At 32.6% G+C, this 12215-nt stretch overlaps 1 protein-coding gene across 2 annotated transcripts; it reads right to left on the reverse strand.

Annotated features, from left to right (window-relative positions):
- Positions 1-1758: 1758 nt before the first annotated feature.
- On the reverse strand, positions 1759-6356 carry LOC142527062 (uncharacterized). Of its 2 annotated transcripts, none has more exons than XM_075631775.1 (6): positions 6152-6356; positions 6019-6043; positions 5827-5907; positions 4883-5069; positions 2703-2970; positions 1759-2197 (listed from the first exon to the last, which is right to left on the reverse strand). In XM_075631775.1, the coding sequence occupies exons 1-6, from the start codon at positions 6206-6208 to the stop codon at positions 1991-1993; spliced, it is 825 nt and encodes a 274-aa protein (XP_075487890.1). In that variant the 5' UTR covers positions 6209-6356; the 3' UTR covers positions 1759-1990. The 2 variants fall into 2 exon arrangements, with proteins under 2 accessions (XP_075487890.1, XP_075487891.1); XM_075631776.1 differs by having other exon boundaries at positions 5827-5941; positions 6152-6263.
- Positions 6357-12215: the final 5859 nt, after the last annotated feature.

Raw genomic sequence — 12215 nt, forward strand, 5'->3', positions numbered from 1 at the left:
TAACAGAAGATCTAGGATTTTGGATAAAGGCCTGAATGGCCCCTGCTTCTCAAGTTTCTGCTTGTCTAAAATTGGTGAGTATCGAAATCTTTAACACTAGCTCTTATTCTATATATTTGGATTTTGTGTGCAATCAAAACCGTTGCTTCATCTGCAGATATTTTTTTTAGTGGATTAGCATTGCTAGAATGGCAGCTTATTGAAATGTATGTTGTTTGTTGATGCAATATCTTACTGATATTTGTTTTCATTCATTCTTCTAATGGTCAGTATGTATTTTAGGTTCAAAATGTGCATATATATATGAAATCTTTAACACTAGCTCTTATTCTATATATTTGGATTTTGTGTGCAATCAAAACCGTTGCTTCATCTGCAGATATTTTTTTTAGTGGATTAGCATTGCTAGAATGACAGCTTATTGAAATGTATGTTGTTTGTTGATGCAATATCTTACTGATATTTGTTTTCATTCATTCTTCTAATGGTCAGTATGTATTTTAGGTTCAAAATGTGCATATATATATATATATATATATATATATATATAATGTAAAACATACAAAAGTAGCAAATTGATTATCGAACCGAAAATAGTGACATGACTAAATGCGTGCTAAACAAAAATCACGGAGAGGTAAACGTTTGCAGTGATGTTGATGTTGCTAAATTTTGATGAGAAGGAAGAAAAATCTTACGAGGTTTTGCTGCTTATTTTCTGTTTCATCTTGTAAGTTCGGTGGAAAGTGTAGTTGCGACTTTTCATCCTGCGATCACACGTGCTTATTTTGTTTACATGTTTTTAATTTTTAAGATTAAATTACCAATATATCTTAATCCTTGATCAAACGGTGCAACACTCGTAGAACTTTGTTGGCACGTACTGGTTGTGCTGCCACTGAATGATCATGTTACACAATTTCAATCAGTTTAATTGTGGGTGCAGCGATGCGGACGGACGAAATTGAGATCCTTTTCTTTGATTTGATTCGGTAACCATGGTAAAAATGTAGTCTGGAGAAAGCCTGTGGAATGATTTTAAAAATAATTAAGGAACTAAATTTTTGGAACCTATAAAAGTTTATCACAATAATCTTTTCGTCCCGTCTAAGAAGTCTAATTTTTCATTGGATGAATAGCCAAAATCCATTCCAGGTGTTGGGGATGAGGGCTCCGAAGCGTGTGGTTGCGTTAGGATGTGGAAGCACTGACCCACTGTAGACAAATATTTTAATCCTAATTTAGGTCAAAAAGTAGTTGTGATTTAGTTATGTCAAACAATCTGTGTTAGTCCTTGTGACGTAAATGATCAATTTTATTCAACAAAAACTTTCGAAGTAAGGACATTTGGGTAAACTATCATATTGATCGTTCAATATTAATTACAAAAACAGCTAAAATCTTTGTGGCATAATTAGATCATTTTTGGTGAAATAAAACTGATTTTTCTTGCATTGTTGAAATTAATAACAATATTTGCAAGCAATTTAAAATATTTGCAAAAGTAATACTAATTTGTGGAGTTTGCAAGGAAATGGTTTTTCAAAACTTGTTTGCTTTGTTTGCAGTGCCCAACAATCTCACGTTCATTTGTGCTCGAACGTTATTGCTTGTACATTGCAAGGTCTTCGTATTTGAAGGTTCGACTGTTTTAATCAAACTTCCAACACTTTTTTGTTCTGAATTAAAGTCTCAAATAATAGGAAGTATGATAAGATGAGAGGTAAAGATACCCAAAATACTATAAAATTTACATCCTGAACCAAAGCCATACTTGATTAAAGTCAATGCACGTATCAGGCCTCTCCATATTCTGAAGGTTTAACAAAAATTGCCAATTTCACAATTATAAATGAGAAATCATAAAAACTGAATGAATAAAAACGGTTCTCATAACATGATGAAGCTATATATTTCAGCCAAAAAAAGGACCATGATCACTCCAGATCAGTAGCTCGTTGATACCACCAATGGTTACAGCTGCTCGTCGTTATATGGTGATGTTGAACAAGTAGAACTTAAGGACCAAAGCAAGAGCTAGCTGCAACAAGAATATAGCAGCTACAATCAAAACCCAGCTTTCACCTGCAGACTTGATGTGGTTTCTGAGGTTAATAGCAACAAATGTTGCAGACATGAAACCCGCTATGCCAGCAACAATCCATCTGAAGATTGCATATGGAACAACAGATAAACACTGCATTGAACAAATTAGAAGAATCAGAACATGTCAGATCATGCAAAAATGAAAAAAATTGAAATAAAAGTAGGTCAAGTTACTACATTAGCATGGAAAACTAGATTAATCCCAGCACAATATTTCGTTTTTAATAAATTCAAAACTCAGGGCTTTTGATGGAGTTAAGAACGATAATTTCCATCTAACTGCCAACTGGAATTTTGGGGACCTTGTAAACCATTGAACAGATGACTTACTGACACCTGATCATGAAACAGGAATTGATATGGCCAGACAGAAAAGTATCAAATATGTAGTGTGAACTGCTCAAATATTTAGACTGTACAACAAAATTACACATTTACAAGAATTATAATAGTTTGAAGAACTCAAACTTTTTAACTACAGAATAGCAAGATTGGTTGCATGGAGGTAAATCATAATGCTCAAGAAAGATCATACATTGAGTGAGCACAAAAGTGTAAAACCAATGAGGAAAAAAAACTGTAATTTTAAGTTTTACCAAAGCAGGAATGAAGACAAACAGAGAGTAGCCGTAGAGGCAAAGCAGCTGGGCGAGACCAGATGGAGCTGAGAAGTATTTGAGGACTATATACAAGAGTAGAGGCACTATAGTAACATAGCCATAGAACAACCCCGCAGACCATGTAACCAGATTAATATCATAATTCCATTCCTTATTTTGCAGTTTGTGTGTTAAATAGGTAACAAATGTACCAATGGAAGCCGCCACAAATATTAAGGTAGTGCAGATCCAGAAAGGTCCATACCTGAAAATCATGACAGATTCATAATGACACTTAATTTGAAAGTAAACAAACTGACAACAAATAAAAACATGTTTTATACACTGCTTGCTAAAATTTTACTGATGTGATTTGCAATTAGGGTGTGAATAAAAATAAGGAAAAGAATAATACAGCTGATATGACCCTTAAATGCCATTACTGGATTGTAAAGCAACTAATCTACAGATCAGAAGTGATGAAGTCAGTCTGTATAGAATACTGGGAAATCTGTCCAAAAGATATGATATCCATTCCTCTTGTTTCATATTCAAATGAGTCGGTATATATGAAACACAATTGTGAACCTGAACTAAGAAACTTAATTTGGGCGACTTTAAAGTACTTATTAGTTGCATCCATAATCTATCTTATTCTCACTAAGACTGAGAATTTCTTATTTAAAGCCTTGCCCAACCACCAAAAAATGGGATTTCCCAAGTTTGATCACCTCTAAATTCTTATCATAGAATAGTCAGAAAAAATCAAATGGGTGTGGTGTTGCTTATATTACCAGTTTATATGAATTAAATAAGATCTAAAAATTTGAAAATTCAAAACAATTCATAACACTGATTGAAAATATGCTAAATCTGCATTACGATCAATTTTACGGTCAATGTCATTCTCTGTTATATACAAACTATTTTGTATCTGCTAGGTGTCAAATATATACTCAAATTTTAAGTACAATACTACGGTTATACAAAATTGGCACCCTTAAATTGTTAAATATACTCGTCAGTAGTCTCACATGAGAGTGAAAAAAAAGGCCAAATTAATATGTCCAACCAAGTATATTACACCAGCAAACATTTCTAGGGTCGCAGATTAAAAATCTATTGATGGGTAGGTGTGAGGGAAATACATCATAATGACCTAAACACCCTAAACAGGGAAAATGGTAAAAAAAGACAAATGTGCACTAAAACTCCAGGTGCTAACGAGGACCATAGATATAACGTGGCATTCTAAAATAATTAAATTCATTTGCATGGGTGATACAGGATTTGAATTTCCACCAAAAGGTACCAGAAGAGGAAACATACAAGAACAAAAATCAGTAACATTGCAACCTAGAAGCACAACTAACAAACAAAGAAATGCATATGCAGCAGAATCTAAATATTTTAATCAAATTCACCAAAATGAAATATTAATGCCATGCTAAATATTTCTTTTGTTGATAAAAAATAACGATAAAGGGCATTCATGCATCATAGCAGCAAACAGACTTCTATTTGAGAAGATCAAATACGCGATGTATTTTCAAAGGCCTGCTAGAAAATACCCCAATGGCTCATATTATTCCCTAGAGGAACAGGAATGTGACCCTCTTAAAAATCTTCTTTTCATTTTCTCCCCATGTTTTTATGTTTACAAAGAAGCGTGATAATTGAGGATTATCAGGAAATGCAAAGCTATGACAGCGTCCCCACCCAGAGTCACAAGGAAGTTTGAGATTTCCATCTTTATCACGAGAAAATTTGTTCAGGTAATCAGGTTAGCCTTGTTTCCCTCATAAGCTGAATGTACTACTAACCATAACAGCATAGAGAGAGAGAAGTTACTATATGGTTACACTGTCATGCATATAGAACAACAGAGATGCCACTTGAGTGCAGATTTTGCTCAAGCTGACTATTATATTTATTTGGGCGATAAACTAGAGTAGCATTCGATCATGCAAACAGAGAGCCCCTAACATAGAAGTGAATACCAAATGAAATGACTTTATTGCTATATACATTGGAAAAAGTTTGAGGATAACATTCTGATTCTAGAATCGAAAACTTTGCAAGTATTCAAGCCCAAATGATACGTGTACTATCTCATAAAGCAAAAACTACTTAAGAATTAAGATTTCTAGACATTAAGAAATAGCAGTTAAACATACAAATCTGGTTGGTTGGCAGTTTTCTCATTGAAGCTTCCATTGAAAGGAAATAGAGAATATTTCATCCTTTCTAGAACATCCGATGTGTCAACATCAAAGTAAGGCCTATATGCAGCAATTGTGAAAGATTGAAACCAAGAAGTTTGCTGGGGCACATCAGAACCAGATGCAGATTTGGTAAATGTATCTGAATAAACAATGTAATTACAATATGATATTCAGAAAATAAAATAATATCACCATAAAATCAAGACAAGAAAAATAAGAAGAAATATAGTCAATCCAATATGACAATAAATGAGAAAGTGCTTCGAAGAATACTAAGATAATCACCAATCACAGTTAAAAAGAAAATTATAAAACTCAATATGTGCAGCCCAACAAAATAAGACCTGATTAAAAATACCTAAAACTCAATCCAATTAGAAAACTTTACTATATTTAACCCTGACCAACTATTATCCAGGTGCCTCAATATGTGTCTCCCGCAAATCAGACCCTATTAAAAAGTATCCAAAATCAAATCCAATTAGGAAACCTTACTACGATTTACCCTTAGCCGACCATGATTCAAGTGAGAGTTGTGAGATAACACACATGTTGAGTCGTTTCTGCTACAAACCAACAGAATAACTACCCCCGAACTGAAACCCATTGCATAGCCCGAGAGACCATATAAAACTAGGAATATTTTCCAATTGTTTTTGGCATTTTGGCATCAATTCTCCAAGACATGCGTTTCAACTTTTTAATGAAACAATATAAAAAGCTCGCAAAATAAATTCATCCAATGAACTGAACATTCACACCTAGCATCGCTCTTTATGACCACGGTTGTATAGCACTTGTACTCCTTAAATGGGCAGAAAAACGCCATACTGATCATGTCTCAAATCAATAAACCTACCATACCAAGACAAAAGATAATTAAAGAAGAAATATACCGTCAGCGTCACGAGGGGGTCGTGAGGCGCCAGATATCTTCCCCTGAGGAACTACGGGCGGAAATATCTGAAGATTCGATTCTGGATGCAATATCAGCGAAAAAACATACATTAACTGCAAATTAAATTGAATCCGTGGGTGACAGTAATCATACGAGCTAAATGTTAAAAAAACGAAAAAAAAAATTATACCCATAGCAGCTGGATCCGTAACTGCCTGCAAAACATCAACTCCTCCGAATCAATTTATCGATTAATAATACAAAATTACAGCAAATCAGGGGAGATTTTTTTTATATGTGAGGTAAAAGAGGTAATTACCGACCGGAACAGATCCGATGAGGTTTTGATTGTGAATGGATGTGTAGTTGCCGGACATCATCTTCTTCACTTGGGAGTTCGATCCACAACCGTAATGTAATTGAAAGACCACAGTGGTGAAATTACGAGCTTGATGATCATTATATCCCAACAATTGTGTTCGGTCTCGGTCAAACTATTCTCTTTTTTTCTCTCCCAAAAAAAAAAAATAAATAAATTCTGCACTTTTCGTCCTAATTATTTTTTCGTATAAAATTTCATACAAATAATTGAAAATCTTATACTCATATATAATATTTGATACAAAATATTTCAGATATGATATTAATATATAATTTTTGAGTATCCAAATATATATAACAAACATTAATATTAACGATAACAATGGATCGATAACTCAGTCGGGTTTTGGGGCAAGGCAAAGTGAAATAGTCCAATGACGTGTTCATAGTAGGTCTTGCGTTTGAATGAATCCACATCAAACCCACCATGTATGTACCCATATTTACATTTAACTATCCAGGGAACATTACAATTAATAGCAAACTGGTGAATATACGCATACAGCATACTATATGATACATATATTGCATACTGTATGTATATGAATATACATATATGATTTATTGTATCGATATACACACACATGATATATAAATATAGACATATACATATCATTATATTAATATTGGGCATGACAATATCAAAGTGGACACCAAAAAGAACATTTAATCATACTACATACAATTGCATCGAGAGATTTATGGGGTTGATAAGCATAATTTGGCGTACCACAATGTAATGACATCAATGTGCTTGAGAGGTTCAATTTCTTATTAAACCTTGCAAATGGTTAAGTTCATCTGGTGCAGTTTGAGTTGAACTGGAATGAGTAAAACACGAGTTACTATCTCGCCGATGGTATCTACCCATCTTAGACTGTCTTTGTGAAAACCATCCCTCAATTCTCTTTGCAAAAACATATGATTTTTGCACGATATCAAGAAGGGGTGAGAAAAGACGTGGAGCGTGCATTTGGTGTACTCCAAGTACATTGGCATATAGTGAGAGATTAATTTCATACATGTGATCCAATTTATTTTAGATTATATAATGAAAACATGAATAATTCTCAATAGCATGATTGTTGAGGACGATATAAATGATATGATGGAAGCTCGTGATTTCCCAGTTGGAGATGATGAATATATGCCCCCAGATGTTGTCCCTTCAAGATACCATAACGTAAAGTTTAACGTTTCTCTGGAGCGACGTGTCAACATCCGGAACCTAGAATTACACCATATACTTCCAAAAGACTTTATTGAACATACTTAAAAGTCTACATAGAAATGCATAGTAAAATTATTCTACTCTTTTTATTATGTTTTAATTATTCGGTTTTTAAATAATAAATTATTGAATTGAATAAAAAAATCATAATGTGCAATCATAAATTTTTTTTCTTTCAATTTTTAGGCGACGTGTTCGAATACACTGCATAGACAACGTTGGAATGTTTGAAATATTTTGCAGAAAGATGCATGATATATTTTCTGAGCAATATATGAGGCAACCAACACCTGGGGACGTTGCTCGACTAACTGTTGAAAATGCTGAAAGGGGTTTTCCCATGATTCTCAGAAGTATTGATTGCATGCACTTGTCTTGAAAAAATTGTCCAATAGCTTGGGCATGACACTATCAAAGTGGACACCAAAAAGAACCTTTAATCATACTACATACAGTTGCATAGAGAGATTTATGGGGTTGATAAGCATAATTTGGCGTACCACAATGTAATGACATCAATGTGCTTGAGAGGTTCAATTTCTTATTAAACCTTGCAAATGGTTAAGTTCATCTGGTGCAGTTTGAGCTGAACTGGAATGAGTAAAACACGAGTTACTACCTCGCCGATGGTATCTACCCATCTTAGGCTGTCTTTGTGAAAACCATCCCTCAATTCCCTTTGCAAAAACATATGATTTTTGCACGATATCAAGAAGGGGTGAGAAAAGACGTGGAGCGTGCATTTGGTGTATTCCAAGTACGTTGGCATATAGTGAGAGGTTAATTTCATACATGTGATCCAATTTATTTTAGATTATATAATGAAAACTTAAATAATTTTCAATATCATGATTGTTGAGGACGAAATGAATGATATGATGGAAGACCGTGATTTCCCAGTTGGAGATGATGAATATATGCCCCCAGATGTTGTCCCTTCAAGATATCATAACGTAAAATTTAACGTTTCTCTGGAGCGACGTGTCAATATCCGAAACCTAGAATTGCACCATATACTTCCAAAAGACTTTATTGAACATATTTAAAAGTCTACATAGAAATGCATAGTAGAATTATTCTGCTTTTTTATTATGTTTTAATTATTCTGTTTTTAAATAATAAATTATTGAATTGAATAAAAAATCATAACCCGCAATCGTAAATTTTTTTCTTTCAATTATGTACAATTTTTTTTTCGAACACAAAGTTATTAAATTGAATAAAAATTTATATTTCAATATCATCTCACCGATGTAGGAACATCAATACCGATATCATTATGAGTAACTTCATCTCAACAATTTCCTCACACTATTATACAATGTCTTATTAATATCATTTATTGTATATCAATTTCACCAATTAATGTATTTAAGGATATACTCCATCTGGTTATTATTTTTTGAGTAAATATTAGGAACTGCTTTTGAATTTTTTTTAAAATCCAAAAACTCTAATTTCTTCGTCTCGTAAACCTGGTATAAAAAACCTAGAGCCGTGAAAACGGGTCAGATCTGTCGGGCTAAAAAGAAAACTGTTGTATAATTAGATTAGATGATTAATTTATAAAAACATGTTGCCAACACTTCCATAAAATTGTATGAAATAGTGATTTTTTTTAAAAAAAGAAGAACAAATCCTCGTTATCAACTTTTAAATTAAAAGTGATCAATATAGATCCTTTTGAAGATTTTTTCCTTTTTTATTTTATTTTTTTAATCAACGAGTATATTTTTACTAAACAATAAATTAGCATATGTAACATATATTAATCGAATATTTGTAAAAAAATAAGATAACGTTGAAAAATAATATTTAAAATGTGTGTATTGAATATTTGAATGTTGAAAATAAGAGTTTTAAATATTGAAAATTAGTGTGTGATGATGTAGGTAATGATGAATTTATTTTTGGATTGTTTGTAAAGATTTTATATAAATAGATATCTCATTTGTGAATAAAATCTCAATTGAGTTGACAGAAAAATATTATAAAGTGTATAGTTTGATAATTTTGAGAGTTTGAGATTTTTACTTTTTACCATAAATTTTTACTTTTTCACAACACGTTATCAGCACGAAGCTCTAAAAGTCCTCCATACTTTTCCAAGCTCCAAACAGAAGAAAAAGGTAACAAAAGTAATAATATTTATTTTACTGTTATTTATTTATTGTGTATATATTTAATATATAATATAATGTTATTATATAATAAAAATTAAAAATAATAATAATAATTTTTTCAAAAACTTGTTATAAATCCTGGGAGGATGTTAAGACGACATCCCACACTCCCGGTAAGGGATACGACAAGTATAAAAGCCTATAAGGTTTTTAAACAAAATAACTTATGACATCTCATTATAATAATGTGATATGATATACATAATTATTTAAATATGACTAATATTATATACATCATATTATTACCATAAAATTGTACAAATACATACATTTATTTTTTGTACACCAACGGTCATAAACGGTAACAAAAAGGCTAGTTTTTGCCCTATAAATATCATCTCACAAACACATTAATCACTCCAACTTTCTCTTCTTCTCTAAAAATTATTCTTCATCAAATTTTTTGAAGAAAAAAGAAGATGTCTTTCTCAAGGTTATTTTTAATTATTTTGGTTATCATACTCACGAGTCTTGTATTTATTGGAGAATATCCTCCTCGTGTGTTTTTTTTATTTTTACGAATGCTTGTACTTGTTGTTTATCCATTATTTTGTATTGCAATATTCATTAACTAATAAAATGTATCGTAATTTTTTTTAGTACCACCATGTCAAATTTGACAAAGCTCGAATTTGTTGCGCTCGACATCACGGAAAAAAGATTATATGCCATGGACTCTCGATGTAGAAATGCATCTTGAGTCATTGGATCTAAGTGAGACCATTAAAGAAAATGGTATATCTTCATCACAAGAAAAAGCAAAAGCTATAATATTTTTGCGTCGACATCTCGATGAAGGTTTAAAATGTGAATATCTCATCGAAAAAGATCCCACGGCTCTGTGGAAAGGATTAAAAGAAATATTCGAACATATAAGGGAAGTTATACTTCCGACCGCCCGTGATGAATGGAATATGTTAAGATTCCAAGATTTCAAGAAAGTTAGTGATTACAATTCGGCGATGTATCGAATAATCTCGCAATTAAAATTTTGTGGACATGAGGTTACGGAATCAGAAATGCTTGAAAAAATATTTTCCCCGTTTCACGCATCAAATATAACTTTACAGCAACAATATAGAGTGCGTGGTTTGCGAGATATTCTGAACTTATCGCCTGTCTTCTTGTGGCGGAAAAGAACAATGAGCTATTAATGAGAAATCATCAGTTCCGACCCACTGGATCAACAGCATTTCCAGAAGTAAATACTGTGAGTAAAAATGAATTTAAACCTGGAAACCAAAATCAAATCCAGAGACAAGGTTTTGGTCGAGGTCAAGGTCGAGGTCGTGGTCATGGACGTGGAAGTGGAAGTGGTCGTAGTCGTGGTCGCGGCCGTGGTTTTGAAAACAATCGAGATAGTTATTATTATAACTCATCTCAAAAGGGCGTCACGAACCACCCACCAAAAAGGCATCATGAGAACATGAGTGTAAATGAAAATCACTCAAAAAGATTTGAAAGTTCTTGTTTTAGATGCGGCACTCCAGGACATTGGTCTCGTATTAGTCGAGCCCCCGAGCACCTTTGCAAGCTTTATAAAGAATCGATAAAGAGGAAAGAAAAAGAGACCAACTTCACTGAACACAGTGACCGTTTGAGTGATTCAACTCATTTTGATGCTGCAGATTTCCTGAATGATTTATGTGGAAATGATCAATATGCTGGTGGAGTAGAAATGAAAAATATTGACGCTGGAGATTTTCTCAATGATTTTTCTGAAAATGAACAATATATTGGTAGAATATAATTATAAAATAATGTATTTTTCATGTACTCATATGATAATGTTTCACTGTACAAGTATGATATGTGTTGTATTTTTTAATTTATTGCATACGTATTGTCAATAATTTTTTTCATTGTATATTTTTTTGAAATTCAAATATGGAAAATGCTATGAACAAAGCTGAAGCTTGCATGCCTGATAGTGGTACAACACACACTATCCTCCGAGATAAAAGATATTTCTTGGAACTAAAACCAACAAAAACAATGGTGCATACAATATCAGATCATGTAGACTTGATTAAAGGATGTGGTAAAGCACAATTTTTGTTACCTAATGGTACAAAATTTTTGATCAATGATGCTTTGTATTCACCACAATCAAACAATGAATGAAGAGAATGAGAAATATATGTGTCTTACCACATACAAATCAGGAAAGAAATATGTAGTTGAAAAACTACCAATGCTACCTACTGGATTGCATTATACATATATAAATCCAATTGAATCAAACATGGTAGTTGATAATTCTTCAATACTGATCAATTGGCATGATCGATTAGGACATCCTGGTTCAACAATGATGCGAAGAATTATAGAAAATACACATGATCATCCGTTGAAAGACCAGAAGATCTTTCAGAATAATAAATTTCAATGTAAAACATGTTCTCTTGGAAAACTTATTATAAGATCATAACCAGCCAAAATCCAAACTGAATCATCAATGTTTCTTGAACGTACCCAGGGTGATATTTGTGGACCAATCCATCCACCATGTAGACCATTCAGATACTTTATAGTATTGATTGATGCCTCCAGCAGATGGTCACATGTATGTTTATTGTCAACTCTAAATGT

The sequence above is a fragment of the Primulina tabacum genome, chromosome 15 (assembly GCF_025594145.1).
Source record: "Primulina tabacum isolate GXHZ01 chromosome 15, ASM2559414v2, whole genome shotgun sequence".
Lineage (NCBI taxonomy): Eukaryota > Viridiplantae > Streptophyta > Magnoliopsida > Lamiales > Gesneriaceae > Primulina > Primulina tabacum.

What these genes read in the sequence shown, in the direction of transcription:
- LOC142527062 (XM_075631775.1), bottom strand. Translation starts at nt 6,208, where the DNA reads ATGATGTCCGGCAACTACACATCCATTCACAATCAAAACCTCATCGGA. An exon ending in ACTGCCAACCAACCAGATTT is followed by an intron (nt 2,971 to 4,882) that starts GTATGTTTAACT and finishes CATGATTTTCAG; the next exon opens with GTATGGACCTTTCTGGATCT. An exon ending in TTGTCTTCATTCCTGCTTTG is followed by an intron (nt 2,198 to 2,702) that starts GTAAAACTTAAA and finishes TGTTCAATGCAG; the next exon opens with TGTTTATCTGTTGTTCCATA.